The 22,247-nt window shown below is 46.1% G+C and overlaps 1 protein-coding gene across 1 annotated transcript; it reads right to left on the bottom strand.

The window, feature by feature from the left end:
* Positions 1–476: 476 nt before the first annotated feature.
* Positions 477–21,101, bottom strand: TMEM272 (transmembrane protein 272). Its single transcript, XM_054212336.1, has 4 exons — positions 21,044–21,101; positions 13,479–13,538; positions 4,829–4,911; positions 477–839 (listed from the first exon to the last, which is right to left on the bottom strand). The coding sequence occupies exons 1-4, from the start codon at positions 21,099–21,101 to the stop codon at positions 477–479; spliced, it is 564 nt and encodes a 187-aa protein (XP_054068311.1).
* Positions 21,102–22,247: the final 1,146 nt, after the last annotated feature.

Below are 22,247 nucleotides of genomic sequence, written 5' to 3'. Positions count from 1 at the left end.
TGCAAAGTGGTCTGAATACAGCCCTTTATCTCGTTGTCTCAGCTCCCTCGTCTGTAATGCAGGGACAGTAACATACCTCAGCAAGGCTACAGAGATGTTCAGATCCCAGCGAAGAGGACAACATGGCTTCTTTTATAGGCGAAGATGTATTATGCTGAAATAACACAAGGGGCCCTGGTTTTAGAGGAGTTTGCCATCTGCAAGAGCTTACTCCAAATAGAATATCCAACAGTTAAAAAAGGGATGTAGAAGTTAGCAAGAGCGCACCGTGGCATCTGTAGCAGCAGTTTTACATTGACTATGCTGTATTCCAGCTTAGCTATTTCCAGATGGCACTGTATTTTACAATTTCCTCTTGCAGTTGACTGCTATCATACATATATATAGTACAACAAAGATGTACACAAGAGTGAGTTATTGCCTGTCCTTTGTTGTACACTCTTTCCCAAACATCTGGGGCTTCATTTATGTGGCATTTAGTCTTCCTCAGAGGAGTATCTTTGCCTGGAAAAACAATATATGCAGCAGCTACAAAAGATAAGGAGAAAGAGAACAGTATGGCTAATAATGAGAACACCAACAGCAAAAATGTACAGGGTTTTGTCACAGTAATCCTGAGGCTGATGGAAAGGTGGGATGAAATTTGGCAGGTACACAGAAAAAACCCAGTAGTTCCCAAGAATGAACCAGAGAAAGAGGAAAAGGCTGAGGGTTAGATGGATGTAGTACTTGTGAGCATTCTGCCTCCAGGGATATTCGTCGTCGTCATCATCATCAATCACAACAGACTTGGAAAGCAGCTGCCTCATCCTGGTTGAGTCGTACAGCAGGAGAGTCACCTGGAGGCATTGGGGGAGAAAAGGGAATAAATAAATTGTCTGCGGAAAGTCTGAACACCTTCTGGCCACTGCCAGCCTTTGGGCCAAATTAAATTTGGGTGTGGGAAAATCACGTAAAAGAAAGCTGAGGAGCCACAAATGAGGCAGATCCTGCTGGAAAATAATGCATTTTTCCCCCTACAGTTTATTCACCAGGGAGATTTAGGCCAGACATGGGAAAAAACTTGCCAATGGTAAGGATGGAAAGGCACGAGAACAGATTGTGTAGGGAGATGGCAGCAGCTCCCACGCTGGAGACTTTTAAGAACAGATTAGACTAACTGCTAAATGACTTAAGTAGAGTAGTTCCTGCCTTGTAGTGGGTGGATTTGTCTCTCCTAAGTCTATTTTCCATGGCTTTATAGGTGAATCAGCTTAAATAAAATTATGAAGGATCTAGACTTCGACCTAAACCCCAAATAAATTGCTTCAGATACTTGGAATGATTCTGTCAAGTTTTTTTTTCAGTTAAGCATAATTTTCTCAGATTGCTCCATTCCTGCCTTCAATCAGAACCGGCAGAGAAGATGATGGAATACTGTGATAACGTGAGGTTAGGAAGGTCTGGTCTGCAGGGAAATGCAGTAGGACTCATCAGCAATGCTTAGAAGATGTCTAGCTTAGTCTTAGCAATGCAAAGTATGTAGGTAGGTTGACTGCAGTGTACAGAAGCTTTCAAATTTCTGTCCCCTAAATGACTTTCTTAATTTTAGTAGATTTATAGCAGAGGTATATACAGGGCCCAACAAAGATTTGGGCCAAATGTTGTGAAACCTGTTATCTTGCTACACCTGAAACACTTGGCCCAGTCCTCAAGGCACTAGCTGTTGTAATTGCAACTCCTCTTTTTGGGTACTCAGGTTCCCGTGCAAGCGTCCCTGTAGCGAGCTGTGTCTTTGGGAAAGGGACTCTAAGAAACCAACTGAGCAGGAACCTGCCTTGGCCAACCAGGAATGAAATTCAGAGGGAAAGGTAAAAGATGTAGATTTATAAGTGGCTATGGGGAGGGACGTTGTGTCCAAGCCGTGTTCTCTTTCCCAGAGTTATATTCTGTGCTCATTTTTCTGCTTGAAATGAGAGAGGAGAGCACCCCTTGTTTTACGCTCTCCCTTCTCCATTAGTCAGTGATTAATGGTGAGAACACTGCCTAAGGAAAACCCATTTGAGTATGTGTTCTGCCTCCTTCAGATTTTAGTCCATGTGCCCCATTTCCTGGAGGCAGGGCTTAGCAAGAGGATCCAGCACATCCTGGGAAGAGGATTCTCTTTGTCTTCCCTATAAAACTGTTCAATTACATATAAAGGATTAAATTGTTGTTCACAAAACCAGCTGTTTTTCTAGCCCAGATGTTGGTGCCAGTTTGTAAGAAACAGAGATCCAAGTCCCAGCACCAAGATAGGCAAAAAATGGTGTTTCCACTGGATGTCTCACATCCAGCTGAGCACTCAAACTGGTAGGCTTATTCAAACCAGCAGAGCGTCTTCTCAGGTGAACGTTTATTTTAGACAGGCTCATGACACACAGGAGGGGTAAACCTCCCTGGCCAGTGGATCTGGAGTTTCCACATGGGGGCCTGTGGCTTGATCTGAAGCTCTGTGCAGCTCTTTGGCTTTGAGGTGAGCTCAGCCCATAGGCAACTGCCTGTACTCAAGCTTCACCAAGCTCAGCGATGGGAATGGGGTTAAATGACAGAGGAGCATTGGTTTTGAGGAAGTCAGAGAAACCTTCCAGGTGGATTTATGAGTCTCAACTGCATCTAACCAGTTCATTTAATTCTTAAGGGTATTACCTTGCCAAGCTGTGACTGAAGCAAATTCTAGCAGTTGCTCACATTGTTAATAACTTCTGAATATGCATTTATGGAGCAGCTTGACATGAATTCAGCGGGCCTCCGTGGATGCTGTAGAATGGTTCAGTTGCCTTGGTGAACATCAGTAGGTTACCACTGCCTTTTAAAAGACTGGAGGTGGTAAAGAAAGAGATGACGAGCCTACAGATCTGTACAGATCTGGGCCAGAATGACTTGCCATTAAATTATGTCCATCACAGGACAGCGTTCATTCAGACTTCATCCAATATCCATTATCTGACCTTTTAACTCTCAGAGGTCAAGCAAAGGTACTGCTCAGTGAAGTCGGCGCAGTCTGATGAACGTAAGAGAGGGCAGAGTTGAGACAGGCGGAATTTGGCTGCAGATCAAGCACTATGAGGTGATACATGAGTTAGGCCAATCAAATTCTGACCAAATGTATTGCCATACTGCAAAATAGGCAGTCCTGCTGTCAGTTGAAGCCAAATTATTTGACATCAGCAGGAATATCAACTGACCCACTTACCATCTTATTTAGGGTGAGAAAAACTGATTTTAAACCAGAAATAGCTAAGAAACAGTCAACGTTTTTGATGGAGGCATAAATTAATTAGCATGAAAATTTCCTTTCAGTTCTGTTCTATTCTTTTCTAAACTATTATTAAATGAACCTTTGATTATATGGATAAGTCCACTGGTGTGATGGAATGACTAAGCATTTGCCAGTAGAACTCATAGCATAACAAATTCCTTATAACAAGATTAAGCACTTGCTTTTTTTTCTCCATTTACTTATTTACTGAGCAAAGGTCCTCAGGGGGATGATGCGTATCCCAGTGATGTACTGCGGTTTGGTTACCACTGTGAAGGAGTGCAAGGGATGCAGAGACCTGCAGAGGAATATTCTTTCCCCTTTCTTTCGATTCTGGCAAAGAAAAGGGGCTAGAAACTTTATCAGAGGGGAACGTAGCTAGCTCCTGTCTGCAGCATCTGCTGGCTGCAATATGCAGTGCTGTCAAGTTGGAGACTAGCAGGTTCCCTGTCAAGGGACAGGCTGCCTGTACTGAAACATTAGGCCACAACCTGTCAGGTCTGCTCTGCCGGTGCCGGGCTCCTGGAAAGCAGCTGGGTTGCTGCTGCCCCATTAGCTATGGTAGGACAGCCAATGCTACCAGCACAGATGTTCCCTCCAGAAGCAGCACTTGCTGTTCTTAGCCCTTTGTGCCCCCGTGGTGTGGTTCCAAAGCTTTCCCTTCAGCTCTTCCCCTTTTCATTCCTTTGTCAGGAACATCATCAGGATGGCAAAAAACAGTTTTCTTAATCCTGCTGAGAAGCCTTACAGTAGCTTTGCAGTTTGTTGTGACAAGCCTCTTCGTGCCCACTAGAAGCCAGTTAACACTGTCTGCAAGGGGACTGTCAGAACAGGACGATCCTTCACCCTAGAGTCAACGCAGAGTTATGGCTTTATAGTGACCAGGGTGTAACACAGATATGGGGGTGTCTCTGCTTGTCAAGCAGCCAGGCTCTGGCTCAGTGAAGATATAAGTGAGCACAGTCCACTGGAAGACAGGTAGCTGTGGTTAGAAAATGCTGTGCTAGATTAGTAAGCCCTGCTGTGATGCAAGGGTATATTTACTCTGGAAGGAAGCCATGCTGCTGCATAGTCATTGCTTCTGGCCAGGTCAGAGTGGGAATAAATTGAAATTGTGAAGGACTATCTACAAACACCTGTAGTTTTATAGCATTGCCAAAGCTAGGGGAGTAACTTCACTTTTAGTCCAGCCTGTGTGCCTGAAAATGAAGGAGAAAGGTCTAGCAGGCTTGGAAGACTGTGGAAATAAACCCCCATTTACCACAGGCATCCATGTTATGTAGTCATTTCCCTCAGTAGGGATGGTAGCACAGATGCTGTGATGTAGGAGAAAGTCACACCACAATGTGTGGGACAACGCTGGAGGCTGAACTCATTAGTGTCACACTTGACTGATGGGTGCTTTAGGTGCTGGAACAAGCACAGTTCAGTCCTGATAGCTCTCTTCAGTACTGCATGCTCATAGCTGTCTGGAGCCATCATTACATCTTAACTAGCAAGTCAAAGTCTAGGCGCACAAAAATATTTCACACACAGAAGGCACATTACCTTTAAGCTGCCAATCACGCCACCCACCAACAGATATAATGGAATTAGTGGCTGAACTGGGCAATCTTCCAAAAACTTCATTCCTGAACAGCAAAAATTAATGTTTGTTATCTCAAGTGATCAAACAGTGCAACAAGCTGTACAGTGAAAGGTAAAGATACTGTAAGTGAAGTGTAATGCTTAGACCCAAGACTTGTATCCAGTGTCTATTGACATGGGGGCTGAATTAAAAGGGGTTTGCATCTGCCGCTACACGAGTGAGGGCCAGGAACAAGCGAAAGGCAGGAGAAGGAAGAGGGAGAGCAAAGGTAACAACAGCATTACTGTTGATCTGGCATTACTGATCGGAGCCATGTACACAGGTCATTAGCTTCAGCCACTGCATCTTTGTTAAATGAACGATTGAATGAGCTGGACAGGAAATTTTCATCAGCAGTAGAAAATTCATTGAAAATCAAAACCGTTTGTGTAAAGAAGACATTCTAATAAGCTTCTCCCAGGCCTTTCCTGCTCCTTAGCTCTCATAAGTGTACCAAGTTCCCGAGTTAGATGCCTCGAAGCTTGGGACCCAGCACCCATGGGTGCGCCTGGAACCATTTTAGCTTCCCAGGCAGCTGGAACCACAAAAGCTCAAGTTTCCAGGCTGTTTGGGTTGCTGGAGGCTAAAAGCATTGGTTGTTATGGAGCCAAGGATCCTGGCAACCCTCAAATATACTGCTAGAAAGAGAAAGCTGGGTAAGTTTTAGGGAAGGGAGTGTATGACAGTATAAGGATGTTGCTGGCAGTAGACACTGAAGCTTGTGATACAGGTCTGGGGCAGAGAGACTCATCTGTCCAAATATAGATGTCTGCAATGCAGGCACCCATATCTGAACTAGTTTCCTAGACTCTCTTTATAGTCAATAGTGAGAAATAGACACTTGTAAAATTCAATTCATCTCATCCTAAGACAGGCATTTAAAATAGGTCAGATGAGTTGGGCCCTGAAAGTGTGTCTTTCTCTCCATGGCTATACAAGGAATCTGGACAGCCAGCTGTAGATATCTAAAGTTAGCCGAGATGAATCCCCTGCCCAAGTCTCTTACCTAGTGGCATCTTTAGTTGGTTTTAAACCGTTCATTACACTATAATTTTATTGTTATTGATCCCATGTTTCAGGACTTCTACTGATCAGTTGCAAAGGACAGAAAGGATTTTCTCTTTTCTTCTTGTTGTATAAGTCATTTTCAAGGAGAAATTTTGGCTTTTCTCTGAATAATTGGGGTTACCTAGATGCAGGATACTGAAAGCAATGTGGTGGTCTTAGTGCTAAACATCTCTCAGGTGGAACGTCTTGTCTCCATGTTCACAACTACACTGAAGGAGGAATCGGGAAAGAACTAGTGGTTTGAGGTTGGGGGGGGGGCAGGGTTGCCGCCTTCTGTAGCTGTAATCTTCTTTATCTTATCAATTTGCCCACCAAATCCACAGCTATTGCTGGTCCAGAACATTGCTGATGTCCTGAACCTCTCCTGTGCTCTTTGCGTAGCATAATACAGGTGTTCTGGTGTAGATCTTACATTAGCCATAGGATACGAGGCAGTGTCTTGTGATCTGCTGTGTGTAAGGGCTATGGAATCCAGAGGACTCTTCTACACTAAGTATTTATTACCAGCCTTCTCTTAATTGAAAAGGGCTGGACTTAGACTGATTTGGACTCTCTCCCTTTTTGTCCCCTATTGCAAGGCTGTAATTTTTTTGTCCATTTTCCCACTATGTAACACTGAGACCTGCTCAGACTCCCAACTTTACAGGGGTGGGCAGCAGGGAAATCGTCACAAATTATATCATTTTCAGAAAGCAGCTGCCAGGGTTTTCAGAGTCCTTGGCCCTGTAATAGCTGGCCACAACAGCAGCTGGCCAGGGATCTCAGGGAATGTATTTCAGTTTAGGAACCTAGGCAATTGCTATTTCCAGTGTGTTACTGAGATTTTGATTTGAGGCCAAAACAAAATAATCAAGAAAACACGCCATTATTTTTTTTTCATGGAGCTATGATTCTGTTTCCCAGACAAATCTATTTTGGAGTCCTTTCATATATCTAATATGACAGCAGTCCGTCTTGGGAAGGATTTGAATGACAGGCAGTTGTACTTTGTAGGTTTTGGGAGAATATTGAAGGCAAATATGACAGCAGAAGAGGAGGTCAAAGGGGGTAATACAGTTGTAACTTAAAAGATACAGCACTAAGGGTGAATAGGAAATATGGACTGACATTTGACGGATAGGCACTGATATTTGTTACAGTGAAATCTAGGCACACACATCACTGCCAATCAATTCACACATAGCACGTGCCTGATTTATTTGGGAACACAAAAACTAGCAGGAGAGCATCAGTGCTAGCTCTTCCTTCCTATGAGCACCAGATATGTTTTCCTTTGACTGTTAATGATGGGATATATGGACCATGAGAAATCAAAGCTCTGCACCTAGTGCAATGCTCCCTGCAAGCCAGAGCAATCTGTGGTTCAGAGTGAAGAGCAATTGAACCTCACCACGACACAGACCAGCGCATGAGTCCAAATGAATAAACCAGCAACCTTTGCAAGATCAGACACAGCAAGGATGTCCAACAGCTTCCACCGTGTCCAAAGGAAAAAAAAGAGATGGGAGTCTTGGGAAGGCAGAGATACTTGCACATTTTACCTCCTGGCTACCACAGAACAACACTGCAGTGGGATCCAGGACACAAAGTCCAGGCAAGTGGAAAGAGGACTCGTGAGCGATCAGGATATGAGCTTCTCTAAGGACACTGTTTTGGGCAGTGTTGTGGCATGGCCTACAACAGTTCACTACTAACCAAGTGTCCTTGTGACTCATGATTATCCATGAGATGAGGGGCCAATACAGCACTGGGCTCATTTTAGCTGCTTTGCTCTTCTGAGGTAGCTGAAAATGGCTAAAATGTATCCCATAGTAAAGGAGGTCTCCTGTATAGCATGGCTAATCTGGTGTCTGGTGCCCGCTCCTCACCTTCAGGGAAAAAGACCGGCCTGGCTAAACAGGGAGCTAGTGTTGCAACTTAGGGGAAAAAAAGAGGATTTATGGCCTTTGGAAGGAAGGGCAGGCCACTCAAGAGGACTACAAAGAGGTAGTGAAGCTATGTAGGGAAAAAATCAGGAGGGCCAAAGCCCAGCTAGAACTAAACCTGGCTTCTGTTGTCAAGGACAACAAAAAAAGTTTCTACAAATATATTAGCAATAAAAAGAAGACTAAGGATAATCTCTGTCCTCTAGTAGATGGGGCCGGCAACATAGTGACCAAGGATGAGGAAAAGGCTGAGGTACTTAATGCTGTCTTTGCCTCAGCCTTCAGCAGTAGGACCAGTTGTTCCCTGAGTACCCAGAGCCCTGAGCTAGAAGACAGGGATGGGGAGCAGAATGAAGCCCCTGTAATCCAAAGGGAAATGGTGAGGGACCTGCTTCAGCACCTGGAGGTGCACAAATCCATGGTTCCGGATGGGATCCACCCAAGGGTACTGAAGGAGCTGGCGCAAGTGCTCACCAGGCCACTTTGCATCATTTATGAGCAGTCCTGGATAACTGGGGATGTCCCAGCTGACTGGAGGTTGGCAAATGTGACACCCATCCACAAGAAGGGCCGGAAGGAGGATCCGGGGAACTACAGGCCAGTCAGTCTGACCTCGGCGCCTGGGAAGGTCATGGAACAGATCCTCCTCAGTGCCATTACACAGCACATGCAGGAGAACAGGGTGATCAGGCCCAGTCAGCACGGGTTTGTGAAAGGCAGGTCATGCCTATCAAACCTGATCTCCTTCTATGATAAGGTGACCCACTTAGTGGATGAGGGAAAAGCTGTGGATGTTATCTACCTGGATTTTTGCAAAGCTTTTGACACCGTTTCCCACAGCATTCTCCTGGAGAAACTGGCTGCTCATGGCCTGGACAGGTGTACTCTTCGCTGGGTACAAAACTGGCTGGATGGCCGTGCCCAGAGAGTGGTGGTAAATGGAGTTCAATCCAGTTGGTGTCCGGTCACAAGTGGTGTCCCCCAGGGTTTGGTGCTGGGGCCGGTTCTCTTTAAAATCTTTATCAATGATCTGGATGAGGGGATCGAATGCACCCTCAGTAAGTTCGCAGATGACACTAAACCAGGCGGGCATGTTGAACTGCTTGAGGGGAGGTTGGCTCTGCAGAGGGACCTGGACAGCCTGGACCGATGGACTGAGACCAATGGTATGAGGTTCAACAAGGCCAAGTGCCAGGTCCTGCACTTGGGTCACAACAACCCCATGCAGCGCTACAGGATTGGGGCAGAGTGGCTCGAAAGCTGCCCAGCAGAAAAGGACCTGGGGGTGTTGGTGGACAGCCGGCTGAATATGAGCCAGCAGTGTGCCCAGGTGGCCAAGAAGGCCAACAGCATCCTAGCCTGTATCAGGAACAGTGTGGTGAGCCGGACTAGGGAAGTGATCATCCCCCTGTACTCGGCACTGGTGAGGCCCCACCTCGAGTACTGCGTTCAGTTTTGGGCCCCTCGCTACAAGAGGGACATTGAGGTGTTGGAGCGTGTCCAGAGAAGGGCTACAAAGCTGGTGAGGGGTCTGGAGGACAAACCTTATGAAGAACGACTGAGGGAGCTGGGGTTGTTTAGCCTGGAGAAGAGGAGGCTGAGGGGAGACCTTATCACCCTCTACAACTACCTGAAAGGAGGTTGTAGAGAGATGGGGGCTGACCTCTTCTCCCTGGTGACAAGTGATAGGACGAGAGGAAATGGGTTCAAGTTACGTCAGGGGAGGTTTAGATTGGATATTAGGAAACATTTTTTCACTGAAAGGGTTATTAAACATTGGAATAGGCTGCCCAGGGAGGTGGTGGATTCACCATCCCTGGAGGTGTTTAAAAAAAGGGTAGATGGGGCACTTAGGGACATGGTTTAGAAGTGTTTTTTGTCAGGGTAGGTTAAAGGTTGGACTTGATGATCTTAAAGGTCCCTTCCAACCTCAGCAATTCTATGATTCTATGATTCTATGATTCTATGATTCTCTTTTAGTAGGAGGCAGAGGACACAACATGCCAGGCCATTTTCAGTTGTTCCTAGTGGATGACTGCAGCTGCCATCACTTAGCGCAGACCTCAGTTGGGACCCGGAGTGTGGGCTTTACACTAGGATCTGGATGCTGCAGAGGATTTATCTCAAAGTAATTGCTACTGGGAGTCATTTTATCAGAAAGCATATCAGCAAATCAGCGGAAACTCACAGAAATGAGTGAGTGGCTGAAGGACTGAAATGCAAGGAGACATTATGTTAACAACAGTCGCTAAAGAACAAGACTGGCTCCCACGTGAAGGGACAGAGTATGAGAACAGGCTTCAGACAGCTACCGGGAGCACTTGAGAGTTGAGGAATTATTTGGTGTAGATATGAGCATGAGCAGTAGTACTGGGTTAAATCTAAACAGGGGAAAATTTTAGACTGCCTATTGAGAAAATGATGTCATCAGCTTTCAAATGCGATTTAGCTACCCCTGGGGAACACTGTGTATAAAGGCAGTCTGGACAATGTACAAAAATGTGTTATTGGGAGCAATCCTTCACTGTCCCGGAAACTAAAAGAAATTCTCAGAAAAAGTTTATAAGGTCCTTCCATAGCTCGCTCTATTTTTTGAGTGTTAAGTGAAAAAAAGGGGATCGTCTTTGCAAGTAAAATTTAGAAAGCTGCTAAACAATCTGTGGCTTAAATGATGTCACAAGTCTGGAGCCTGGAAAATTTGCTGAGTCCTTTTCATATGTCTTGACTTATACTGTGATTTACAGTACTCCCAAATTTTAGAAGTGTATAATATTAGTGTGTAATTATTACCAGAGCTACCAGTTATTCATCTCTGAGTTTTAACAAATATTATTATAATTTATTTGTTAACATCTGAAAATATCTCACAGTTTTCCTCTGCAGAAAGCAAGAGCCAAAATGACTGGAGGCACATCAGCAAGTTATTCTCTGAGATCGTGGTAACAGAATGTTATCAAAAAATCAGAGGCTTTTTCTTGCATAATAAATATCTGTATTTTCCTTGACATTTCATTTTCCTAAAAATGCCTTTGCAGATATGTAGCTGCAGGAAACCAATATCCTCTGACAACACTATATTACGGTGACATTATCTCTTAATTTCACTAAATTGTGAAAAAAAAAAGGGCTCTATATCTGATGCAGGAGATACCCAGAGCTCCAGGCTAATATCTTACCGTATACTTTCCAGTTCTCACTGATCTTAAAGATATTATGAAATATTCCTAGGAAATTATATTTGTAAGTGGTCAGATTCCAGTCCTGGATTCACTTCCAGAAGGCTGGCTGTTAATATGCATGCAAGCCGTACCACACTTTGAATTATACTTTCCCACCCCTATTCCACAGCTCAGGCATATTCAGCCTGGGGAAAAGCTAAAATCCTCTTAAGGGATAAATAGCAATTTTAAGTCATGGATAAGCATAAGAGCCTAAGTGTTGAGATGTAACAGTTCAGTCCATTTCCCTACTTTCTAATTGCTCCTTAATCCCTCATTAGAACTCCCTAATTCCTAATTAGGACGTCCTAATCAGAATCCTACCACAGTCATCACTGGTACTCGGAAGGCCCCAGATAAAGGAAGCTGCATCAACCTTTAGCTGAACAATTTTTTTTATGGGTTTGGCCAACTATACATGCCAACAGGCTAGGTGTCCCGACTCCCTTAAAAGTCATTTCATCTCAACGCAGACACTTAAAAGAGGGTATGGGACTTTTATTGTCAGAAACACCCTTTTCTCTTAACTGCCTGCAAAGGCAACTCATGGCACTTAGCTTAGTTACAGATGCGGACAGTCCACATCTAGGTGGGATGCATCTTGCCCACAGCATCTGCACATAGAGTTCATTTATATAATGATAGAATGGTTCGGGTTGGAAGGGACCTTAAAGTTCATTTCCAACCCCCTGCCATGGGCAGGGACACCCCCCACTAGGCCAGGTTGCTCAAAGCCCCATCCAGCCTGGCCTTGAACCGTCTTTCGTTTGCACCATCTTCCATGAATAACGAGGCAGAAGGTGAGCAATTTCTCAAGGACACCCATCTGGAATGATTGTGAGCGCTTTTAAGGACGGAACTTAAAATTCAAAGTGATCTGGATACACTGGAAAAAGACATCCAAAATCTGCAAGATGACAACCGATAAAGCTGAATAGCCGATAAACCGTGTATAGGAGAGAAAACTTCAATGTAAATAAAAAATGAGAAATGTCTGATAGGGAGCAGCACTGCCAAAAACCATCTGGGTTTACAATGTACCATAAACTAAATTGGAGCCAATGAGTTGATGCAGAGAGCGCATCTTTCATTTTGAGGTGGGTTTACAGGAATCCTGCACGTTAAACAGAGGAGCTAATTATTCTGCACTGCTCATTGCTCAGGTCTCAGCTGGAGTCCTGTGTTCCATCTTTTTGGTTTTTGGGTGGGGAGTGGGGGGTGGGGGGGTGGGCAGAATAGTTACATTGGCCAGAGGCCAAAGGAGGGAGGCAAAAATGTAAAAAAAAAAAGCTACAGAAGCAGCGACCTGTGAGGTCAGGATGAAAGAAGTAGGTTTTTGAGATCTCTGGAAAAAAAGAGAAGGTGGAGTGGGGTTATAATAGCAGCCTTCAAACAGTTCAAAGGTTCTCTTGGGTAGGACGGTGACCAATATGTCTTTGTGACCACGGTGGGTAGGACAGGCTGTAATCTGTTTAATTTGCCATAGGGAAGATTTAGGTTGGATATGGGGAAAAATATTTTGTCTGTGAGAGCAATAAAATGCTGAAATAGGCTCCTTGGGAAGCCGTGGAATTTCCTTGAGCAAGGGCAAGTCAGACATCTGTCAGGGATGCCATGAGCATGCGAGCCTGTCTGAAAGCGGAGGAGGGCTGGTGTCTCTACCGGTGTTTCTCAAGTGGGAGTTGCAACCCATGTGGAGGATGTGAAAGGCCCAAAGGGAGCAATGAAGTGTTAGAAAATGCTCAAATTTAAAAAAAAAAAAAAATTAAAACTTCTATGTTAATGGTAAGGAAAAGGTGGTGGTTAAGGAATGCAGAGCCTTATGCGGTTTAAAAAATGTATAAAATTCTGCAGCTCAAAGGATTTTCCTTTCCTTTCTTAAATATTTGATCTTGAAATGCTACTCACAAATGCAGCCTTTGGGGGGTTATACAGAGACAGATCAGCCAAAAACCAGGTCTCACTTTCAAAAAGGTGGAGAAATAGCAGCCTAGATCATCTCTTCTTCCCTTCCAGCCCTACGCTTCTAAGATTTTTGCAGTGCAGTTAATGCAGAGGGATCCTGATTAATGAAATCTTCTCATATGTCAGCTTCTAAGCTTCCTCCCACAGACGGAGCCCTGTATTAAGGTAAGACACACTGGAGGGGTATTTAAGACAAATAGGGTCAGAATTCAAGCACTGCTTCCTCCCTGCCATGCAGTGTGGGCTGGGATTCTGTTGAAGCTAAAGTACCGACACACAGGCTTAACAGTTGGAAACTTCTAAATTTTCAAACTCCTTACTCCCACCAGATGCGTTAACCTGCCACGCAGTGCTGGGAATTTCCTTTTTTTAAATTGCTTTAGCAGTCAACTCACCTGTAAAAGTCATGGAGAGTGGTAAGGCAAGGAAAGCGAGGAGCCCAAATATAAAGCATGCTGTGAATGAGAAAAGAAAGAGAGCGTTATGGGGGCTGGTTGAAGTTTAGAGACCAGAGATTCCATCCAATGCTTTACAGATGCTGTTTATCCATAAAGTTGCGTAGCAAGAAATGCAGCGCACTCAATGGGGTGGGAATATCTCATTTATGGTGCAGCGTTTGAGATGATGAGACCAGCAAGTGGTTTATCACTTTCCCAGAGCTCGAGCTTTCATTTTTTAACTCATACGTTGTTAGGCCTTGCATCAGGAGAAAAGCAGTGAGAGGCACAAACTGCTTTTGTTGCTGTTACTTCTAGCTGTCTTATTGCAAGGGCAAGGACTCAGCCACTGCTGGCTTAGCCTGCATCAGCTTCAGAGGCACTGCCAGGTGACTGTGCAGTAACAAGTAACTTTGCATCAGCTTATCCATGGCAACTGATGAGCCGTATCTGTTTGCTAAGCAAATAGCAGCTTTAATGCCATTGCACTTAGTTTTCAGTGATAGCTAAATAAACTGTCTTTGTTGCAGATGTGGATAGTTTCTGGCTGGTCTAACCCAGCTTAGCTGATGAACACAAAGGCAGCAGCCCCGCGGCAAGGAGTGGGACTTGTCATTGGGATAGATCAGCTTAAGCTGCATGGAAGGATGCTCTTAGGGGTGCACATAGACTGTTCCTGCAGATGAGTGGATCTGAGGTGCTTAGTTACTCTCCAGAGAGCTGCTGGTGTATCTGAGCCCTGATATTTTCCCAGCACAGCCTGATGCTGCAGAGGATGACTGCTTACCTTTGCAGAAAGTGAGAAACAATAGCGTCGAGAACACTGTGAGCAGCCCGTCTTATAAGAGCCGTCACCTCTGTGCCTAATCGTGAACACTTGGCAATATTAAAGTGAAACGCTGCCCTGCAAAATGAGAGTAAAATGTAATGAGGACATTCTGTGGCGAGCATCCCTGCAGAGCACTTCTGCAAATGGCTCAATCTGCAAGTGGATGCCTAAGGAGGCAAAAGGGCAGTAAGCGGAGGTGGGCATAGATTGCAGAGGGACTGAGAAGAGCATGGGTGAGGAAAGGAGTAGGATGTCTCCTTGGAGGCTTGTGAAAAGAATCTTGGAGCAAGCCTTTGGGGTTGGTTTGGGACCAGCCCATCCCCAGGCAAACTGTGTCACGCGGTTCCCTGTGCCAGAAGACTGCGACCTTTGCGAGGCGAATGGCGTCCTTCTCGCCGCGCAGGAGCGGGGACACTGCCAGCACCCTGCGTACAGTGCTGCTCTGGGAAACTCTGCAGCGCTGCCAAAACATTGCCACCTCAGGGCATCTCAGAGGAAAAGGGAAACATCCTTGCCTCCATTTTACAGAAGGAGAAACTGAGACAGAGGACACAGGAGCGGCATCAACATTCAGGGCAGAGCCACCAGGCTTTCTAACTCACAGACAGTTTTCATGGGAACACACCATCCCCCACACGCTGCTTGTGTTTTCTCCGCAGAGAACGAGGATCTTACACTTCAGTGCTGGAGAGACGTCTCTCTCAGAAGTAGCATGTTTGTTATCTCTATCAATTGGTAGAGACTGAAGATATTCTGAGATGAAGAAAGCACTTCTGTTCCTTTGTGCGACCCCCTCCTCCTCTCCTCGTCGGCCGGTCTCTCTCTCTCACACATTTTTGCTCAGGCGCTCCTATCTCTTGAGTGCTGCACAGTACAGAAATTCTTCCTCTGCTTGAATAGCGTCCTACACTTGACTAAGCTCTTTCAAACACTGGCAGGCTCTCATTAGAACAACTCCGCCTAGAGCCTCCCTTTTCACCACATGTCACATTTCACGCTAGGTCCTCTTGCCGTTACGTGATCTAGACTATTATTTTCACATTTGGAAGCATTGGTATTGTAGCTGAGTTGGGCTTGCAACACGCTTAGGAACATCACCTGCAAATAGTGCCCACAGCCTGGGCAACTCATTTATCTGGTGTCCTAGTGAGTGCAGTTCAGGTCTGCAGGAGCTGCATCGACTGCCTGGTGTAAGTCCTGCCATCACGGCACCGCTCTTGGAGCAGCATCACCCCTCTGCCCAGGGTTTCATAGCCACCTCCTGCTTCTGCCCTTGCTGCACGGGCAAGACGTCAGGAGCCTGTTAGGAGGAGGCATCATGTCATTTCTTAATCATGCAGCGCATGGTCTGTCTGACCCCCGGGGAGGGACGCTGCGGTGAGCTCTGTAAAAGGCTCGGGGGGGGGCCACGTATGCATGGGGCTGCGCATCTGGCACACAGGTGTCCGTGTTTGCTTGTGTCTAGCCTCTACCCAATAGCTTGATTTTGGAGGGGAGAAATGGGAGGTAGGGACCACTCGGAGCTCAAGAGAAAAAGATAATGGTTCATTAATTCCCCTCCCAAAGCAGTCGCTGGGAATGTATTTGCTCATTATCTCCCCATTCAGCTACAGCCTCTTAGGTCTCGAATTGGAGGGGCAGATGCATAGTCTGGGAAGGCTTCCAGATCCATGTTTAACAAAGTGAGACTCTCAACAATTGACTACACAACTGGCAGGGCTCTCCTGGTGCCGCTAGCAACACTACAGACTCTTTTCCCCGAAACGTGTGGGGTTTTCACAGAAACGCTGCTCAGTTCAGGACACGCGCGCTCTCTGCCTGCATTTGTCTGGGTTGTGCTGCCCCGTTCTGGTCCAAAGACAAATTGCTCAAGAAATTGGTATGTGCCGCAAGGCCGCACAGCTCTGCAGAGAGGACGCTGCTATCTATCTGTGCAGTTCCACATGTGGGGCTTGTGATATTTTTAAGTCGGTGATATTGCCTCACAGGCTGGTCAGAGAAACCCCTGGACCCATTCCTAGAAAAAGTAGCAAAAAAGGACTGGTGGTGTCTAAAAACACAACCGGGTGAGGGAAGTGTTTCCAGGCATGGCTCAGGAGGACATCTGCTCCGCAAAGCTGGTGTCAGGTCATCAGGCAGGATGCTCCCGAGCTCTGCACTGCCAGGGCAGCGCGTGGTGGGGCACTGGTAAAGTCCTGCTTTGGGAGGCATTAGTGAAGGAGTCCTAACGTGCCAGGAAATGGGCGAAGAGCTCATGTCTGGGATCATAAAAGAGGAAGAGGAGAGGAAGTAGCTGTATATCTTGCACGTTCCTTGAAATCTGTGGGCACCAAAATCAGATCAGTGGGTGCAGATTTTGTGTCTCTTGCCCAGCAGGACAGTCAGCTGATATGAATCTGCTATTTTGCTGAGTTACTCCTGCCAGGGTCTCCCCACAGAAGTAAATGAATTTGAAATCGCCATTAACATTACGGCTGTACGTCATGGTCTCTCTTCTATCGGACGCCTGAGCCGTGACATCTTCCATAGCCATGTCCCTGCACTGCCGCTCTGCTCCCCTCCCTCTGCTACTCCCTTCGTCTCCATCCCCAGTTATGTGCCTGGCCTCGGGGCACGCAGCAGGTGACTTGTCCTTTGGCATGTGGGATGGATCTGGAGGCGGGATTGGACGTGACACCAGTTCACCTCTGGGCTCCTCAGACTTCATTTTGCTGCCATGATTTTTCCACGCACTTGGAAGTTTCAAATCAGCTCATGCTGTCCCTGTTTACTTTGAAGACAGGGAAAAGTTTCTTTCTTTTCAGGTAAGAAGAGTTCTCACGGGATTTTCAGAAGTGATTTATGAGTATAAATCTCAACCTACCCACTCTTCTTCAGTAGTATGCTAATACAGCTGTAGTGCAACCTACTCAGTAGAGTGTGTGACAAGCTCTCTGATAATAAATACAGTAATAAATGAAGTGTTGTGTACATTTCCAACACTCCCAAATGCTGTTTGTTCTATAGCCTGTCAGGTTCCTGATAAAAAAGGATTTTTATTTTGTTTTAAAATGAGATGGTACCAGCTTCCAAACAAATTCTGCAGTTACCCCAGGATTTATCTTCATGAGCAAGCTGAGGAGCAAAACTCCAGGTGTAATCTCGCAGTACTCCCTTTAGGTGCCCCGTGGGAACTGTGCTCCGAAGGGGGCTGACTCTCAGCAGTCTGGATGTGAGCAAATTCGGGTCAGTTGGCCCCAGCCCTGGGACTGATCATGCCCTGAGGCAGATGCAGATGGTAGTGCAAGCAAGTGCTTAGCAAGGAGTGTCACGGTGTGCTGTACAGCAGCATGGACACCAGCGGTGTAACAGGCTGGGGTGCAGATGGGTAGCGGATACTTTCATCCGCGTTTTATTCCTTCACAGTATCTGCGGGAGTCCTCTGCAGTATTGACAGGGACTTGGAGAAAAGAAAGGATGCAGGGTGTGCGGGTGCTACAGTGGCAAAGCAAATCTGAATGGATCTCTCTGGGGAACCAGCTCCAGCAAGATCATACGTTTTACAGACCAGGGATGAGTCTGCCTGTGGGTTTGGTAATCGTGGATACTGCGTGTCCTCCTGGGCTTTTGAGAGACAGGAAAATGTCACTGTATCAGATGGGGTATGCAGAAAAGACTTGAATGAGCTAACTTTGAAGGAAAATAATTAAATCTGTTCAGCTTGGCTAGCCAATGGCCAAATGAGAGAAAATCACAGCAAGGTTTGAGCACTCAAAAATGGACCTGTGAGTGATCCAAAGAGCTATGAAGGTAGAGACCTGAGATGAATTTGAGCAGAAACAAAGATCGCTCTGTCAATGAGGTTAAGTGCCATAGCAAGGAGATTTATTGACGGAATAGTATCTTGGGACAAATGGCAGGAATCCCACCCTTAGGGTGATTTAATCCCTTGACCAAACTAGATGCTCATCAGCTGGAAGATTCAGTGTAAGGAACAACCATTCCCATGGAGGTCTCCAGTCCCATGCAAAGCCACCGTAGGAGGCAGGGGAAGTGTGATAAAACTGACTTGCAGACCAAATCCAAGCTCAGGGCCACCAGGTGTTTGCTGCAGGCCATTGCTGTTTGCTTAGGCAAGGTTGTGTTACTGTGAAATAGTACTTTGGTACCCAGATAAGTTATGCCAGCGTCACACCACCTAAAATTTAAGTTCCAGGTTCCAGCACTGACACCAGCAATGCAGCAATGCTGCTCATCAGAAATGGTGTAGAATAAGGAGGTGCCAGTAATCTGGGAATATTCAAGATGGGGAGGACATAGATGCAGATGCAGATGCAGATGTAGATGTAGATGTAGTTGTAGATGTAGATGTAGGTGATTTGGGGGTTAGGCAATATTGCAGAGCCACTTGTCTGAATTTTATGCCATGTCTCTAGCTACTGAACTACACTTATGCCATGGTCTAAGTACTGGATTTGGCCCCTTGTGATTAATTCCCAGATGTACTTTTAAAACAAGATTTAGGCATTACATAAAGATCACATAAAGATCCACCAGTTTGCTTGGCAATAGACCCAGAGTAGTGGATTAGCTTTCTTTTTTTTTTATCATTTAGTTAAAGACTGCCCTAATGTTCTGAACTTAAATTTCTGTACCAAGAATGAAAAGAATTCAAATTACGCTGCACAGGTAGGTTGCCTCTTCGGAGTAATTTAAATATCAGGAGACCATAGGTACAAATGTGGGGCTGTGCTGAAACGCTCTTGGAAAAATATACACAGGATGATGAGAAAAAGTGAAGTTAAGTGTCGCTGCAATTCAGGAGGGTTTGCATTTTAATGAACAGAAAATCAATTTTGGACGCATTAGCTGATCCATAGCTAAAGCTGAGCTGATTTTGAACGTAAATGTAATGAAAGCCTAAAGAAAATGAGTTTCCTGGAATGGTGTTTCTGAGTTGCCTTACTCATGGGTAACTTTGTGGGTTCGCAAGAGGGTGCTCCTGGTGTAAGAGAGCATAGATGAGATCGGAACTAATCCCTTTCTTTCAAAAAACAAAATTCAGAAAGATCATTTATTTTTTCTGTCATCATTAAAGTCCCAGTGGTGATTTAATACCAACCGGGAACACTGACATTTTGCTTGTAACAGGTAGGAACAAAAATAATAGAAAATACCACTTTTGCCTTTTTTTAATTGTGATATTCACCAAGGGGCCAAACGCCACCTGCACGTCCTTTCTGTAGGGTGTGAGGGAGCCCACGTCAGCCCGGTCCTGCTCCAAGGGGCTCGTCTGGTCACGCTCCTCACCCCTCAGTGTTCATCACTCTCCGGCCCTCGTTTCCCCTGGGGCAATGACGAGCATGGAAAAGCGTGCCAGAAAATGTCCTCTCCTTCCCTGTCTGTGCCGGGTTCCTGTGGGTGGGCCTGGTTTGAACCCAGGCCAGGGCTGTCTGTCGCTCTGGCTTGGTTTTCTCTGAAGGGTTGTAAGGCAGCAAGGAGTTAAGGGGCTTAATCATTAATAAAAGTTTGTTGTGAACTTTGAGAGCCTTTCAAGTGGAGCCAAAAGCTGCAATATAAAAGACCCCAAGGTAACAGCCCTGGACTGGAAATGCAGCAATTAGTGTGGGTGAAGTATCAATTATGATGAGTGGTCAAGGGGCTTTCTTCTTCTCATATTTGAGTGGAATTAGAAATTGCTCCTGCCTGGAAGTGAAAGCAAAAGGCACTTGCAACTCGGAGTGAAAAGGAGACGCAGTCAGCGGGAGTCAGCTGCTTTAAAACCCTTGGATTTTAAGCTCCTGCCAAGGATACTGCTTCCTTGGTCTTACAAAAAGCCACCCCTGAAGCGTGTTTGTCCTGTGCCTCTCTGCTCAGCTTGCAGGGCCCCCAGCCCAGGTCAGCTTTCTGCTGGGTTGCTCCTCTGAGAGAAAACTGGGCTGGTCACCCAGCCCAGGAGCTGTTGGCTCCTTACACCCCTCCGTGTCCTCCACCCTGGGTGGGACAGACCAGCTGCTTTAAAGCCTGAGCGAGCCCAGGCTGTCATGTGAAGACCTCCATTCAGATAACTCATGCTTCCTACCCACAACATGTGGCTGGCTTAGGAGGGCTACCCGTGCCTGCAGTGGCCATTGTGCCAGGGGCTGGGCAAGTGGAGGGAAGAAGACCCTGCTCCAGCTGCCTCTGAGTGAAAGGGCAGGGGGGGGGCTATCCTGACCATACCCTGTCACCGACCTCGTGTCCCCGTGTCAGCACACAAGCTGGCAGCACTTTTGCGTTGCAGGAATTGCTGCTGGGGGAGTTTGTTCCCAGGCTGGCTGCGCTGCTCTTTCCCAGGTGGTTTCCCCTGCAGATACTTCTGCGGAACTACATGTAAGGTACCACTTGAAACAGGAGACAGACACATTATATTGCGTAGGTGGTCTGCTGCAGCCCATATTTAGGTATTTGGTGGTGTTTGTATTTGTTTGAAATTTTACGCTGGTCTGCTACAATCCAAATACTGCGACAAGCAGGTGCTGTCAGGATAGAGTTACTGTTGTGCGCTCCATCCAAAATTGCCTAGGAAAGGAAATACCTCAGAAAGGAGGGAAGAAAAGGAAACTTCAGTGGAAGATTCAGGTGGGACTTGGTATCGTCTTAATTCCTTTATATACCCGGTCTAGTGGCAGGGCTGCTTAAATACAGAAGGCGATTACTACCAGAACTGCCTTACCATTGCTGGCAATTTTCGATATGCACCGGTGGCAGGCTTTCTCCAGGCCGGCAGTCATCGTGAAGAGCCTTTTGGGGTGTCTGTGGGGATACAGAAATGAACATGGTTATGAAAAGTGTCTTTAACTTACTAAATATCTTGACTCAGGGTCACTCACACACTTTGTCAGGCTTTCACTAGCCTCAAAAAACTCAAATTATCCAGACAGCAGCCATCAGAGTGGGCATACTCAGGGCCAGGTATGCCCTCCAGCAGCTTTGGGCTTTCCTGCTGGTGATGCTAGAGCTTTGGGGCCACAGCAAGGCTGGGGGAGAAGTACTAACATCATCTTCCTGAAAAATGTAAAAGGTTCTATCTTGGCTTTGATTGGGATTAGGGCAGGAGAAAGTGCATTTAACTCTTCTGAGAAAACCCAGTGAAACGGGTAAGATTCACTACACAAACCTTTGCAAAAATTATTTAGTGAGTGAAAATGAATTAAAGAAAAGGGGAGGATGAAAATAGTTTTAAGATCAAGGAGGATTCTGAAGAGGAATATAGGATAAAAACTGCAAACCACAGGGAGCCCAGAACAAGATGCCTTTGATAAAAAAGTGGCTGGATGAGAAAGTAGCTCTTTGTAAAGAAGAATTTTTACGAGGTGGGGTGAGGGATGAGCAAGCAGCTAGGCATCCAAGGCCTGGGCGTCAGACAGCACCAGACACTTGAGTAGCATCCAGCGTCAATGGGAGTGCGGAAGGCTCACACACACACTCACACACGCACACACGCACGCACTCCAAGCCTCAGCCCCTGGCCAGGGTCACCACAGGTCTACCACCAACACCAACTGTGTGTGGAGAAGGCCGGGATGAGGGAAGCTGCATTTCTGCACATACCTCAAATTAGCTTCCTTAAGTTTCTTAATGATTAAAGAGCAACATTTCAAGCTTAGCCTCATTCTATTCTAAGCTGACATGAAACCCACCCTGGTGAGATTTCTCACCACGCAATGCTGAGCCCAACCTGACCACAGGGCTCCAAATGTGTGTTGAAGATAAAGACAGGCTTGTACCACCCAACTGATATGTGGCCGTACCCGCCTCCGTAGCTTGTCCAAGCCCTACCAGACATGGCTGAGCAGAGCTGGATGTCTCCTGGGAGCCTGTGTTCTCCTGCAAACCCAGAGACCCATGAGCTACAGCCGCACAGGGCCTTCTGCTGC

The sequence above is a fragment of the Rissa tridactyla genome, chromosome 1 (assembly GCF_028500815.1).
Source record: "Rissa tridactyla isolate bRisTri1 chromosome 1, bRisTri1.patW.cur.20221130, whole genome shotgun sequence".
Classification (NCBI taxonomy): domain Eukaryota; kingdom Metazoa; phylum Chordata; class Aves; order Charadriiformes; family Laridae; genus Rissa; species Rissa tridactyla.
Note: the sequence above shows the minus strand (reverse complement) of the source record. Positions and strands in the feature narration are given on the sequence as shown.

Excerpts from the sequence above, each read along its gene's own strand:
- TMEM272 (XM_054212336.1), bottom strand. The coding sequence starts at position 21,101 with ATGACTGCCGGCCTGGAGAAAGCCTGCCACCGGTGCATATCGAAAATT. Across the intron at positions 13,539-21,043 it reads ATCGAAAATTGCCAGCAATG|CATGCTTTATATTTGGGCTC; the intron begins GTAAGGCAGTTC and ends TCTCATTCACAG. Across the intron at positions 4,912-13,478 it reads ACTCTCCATGACTTTTACAG|GAATGAAGTTTTTGGAAGAT; the intron begins GTGAGTTGACTG and ends TTTGCTGTTCAG.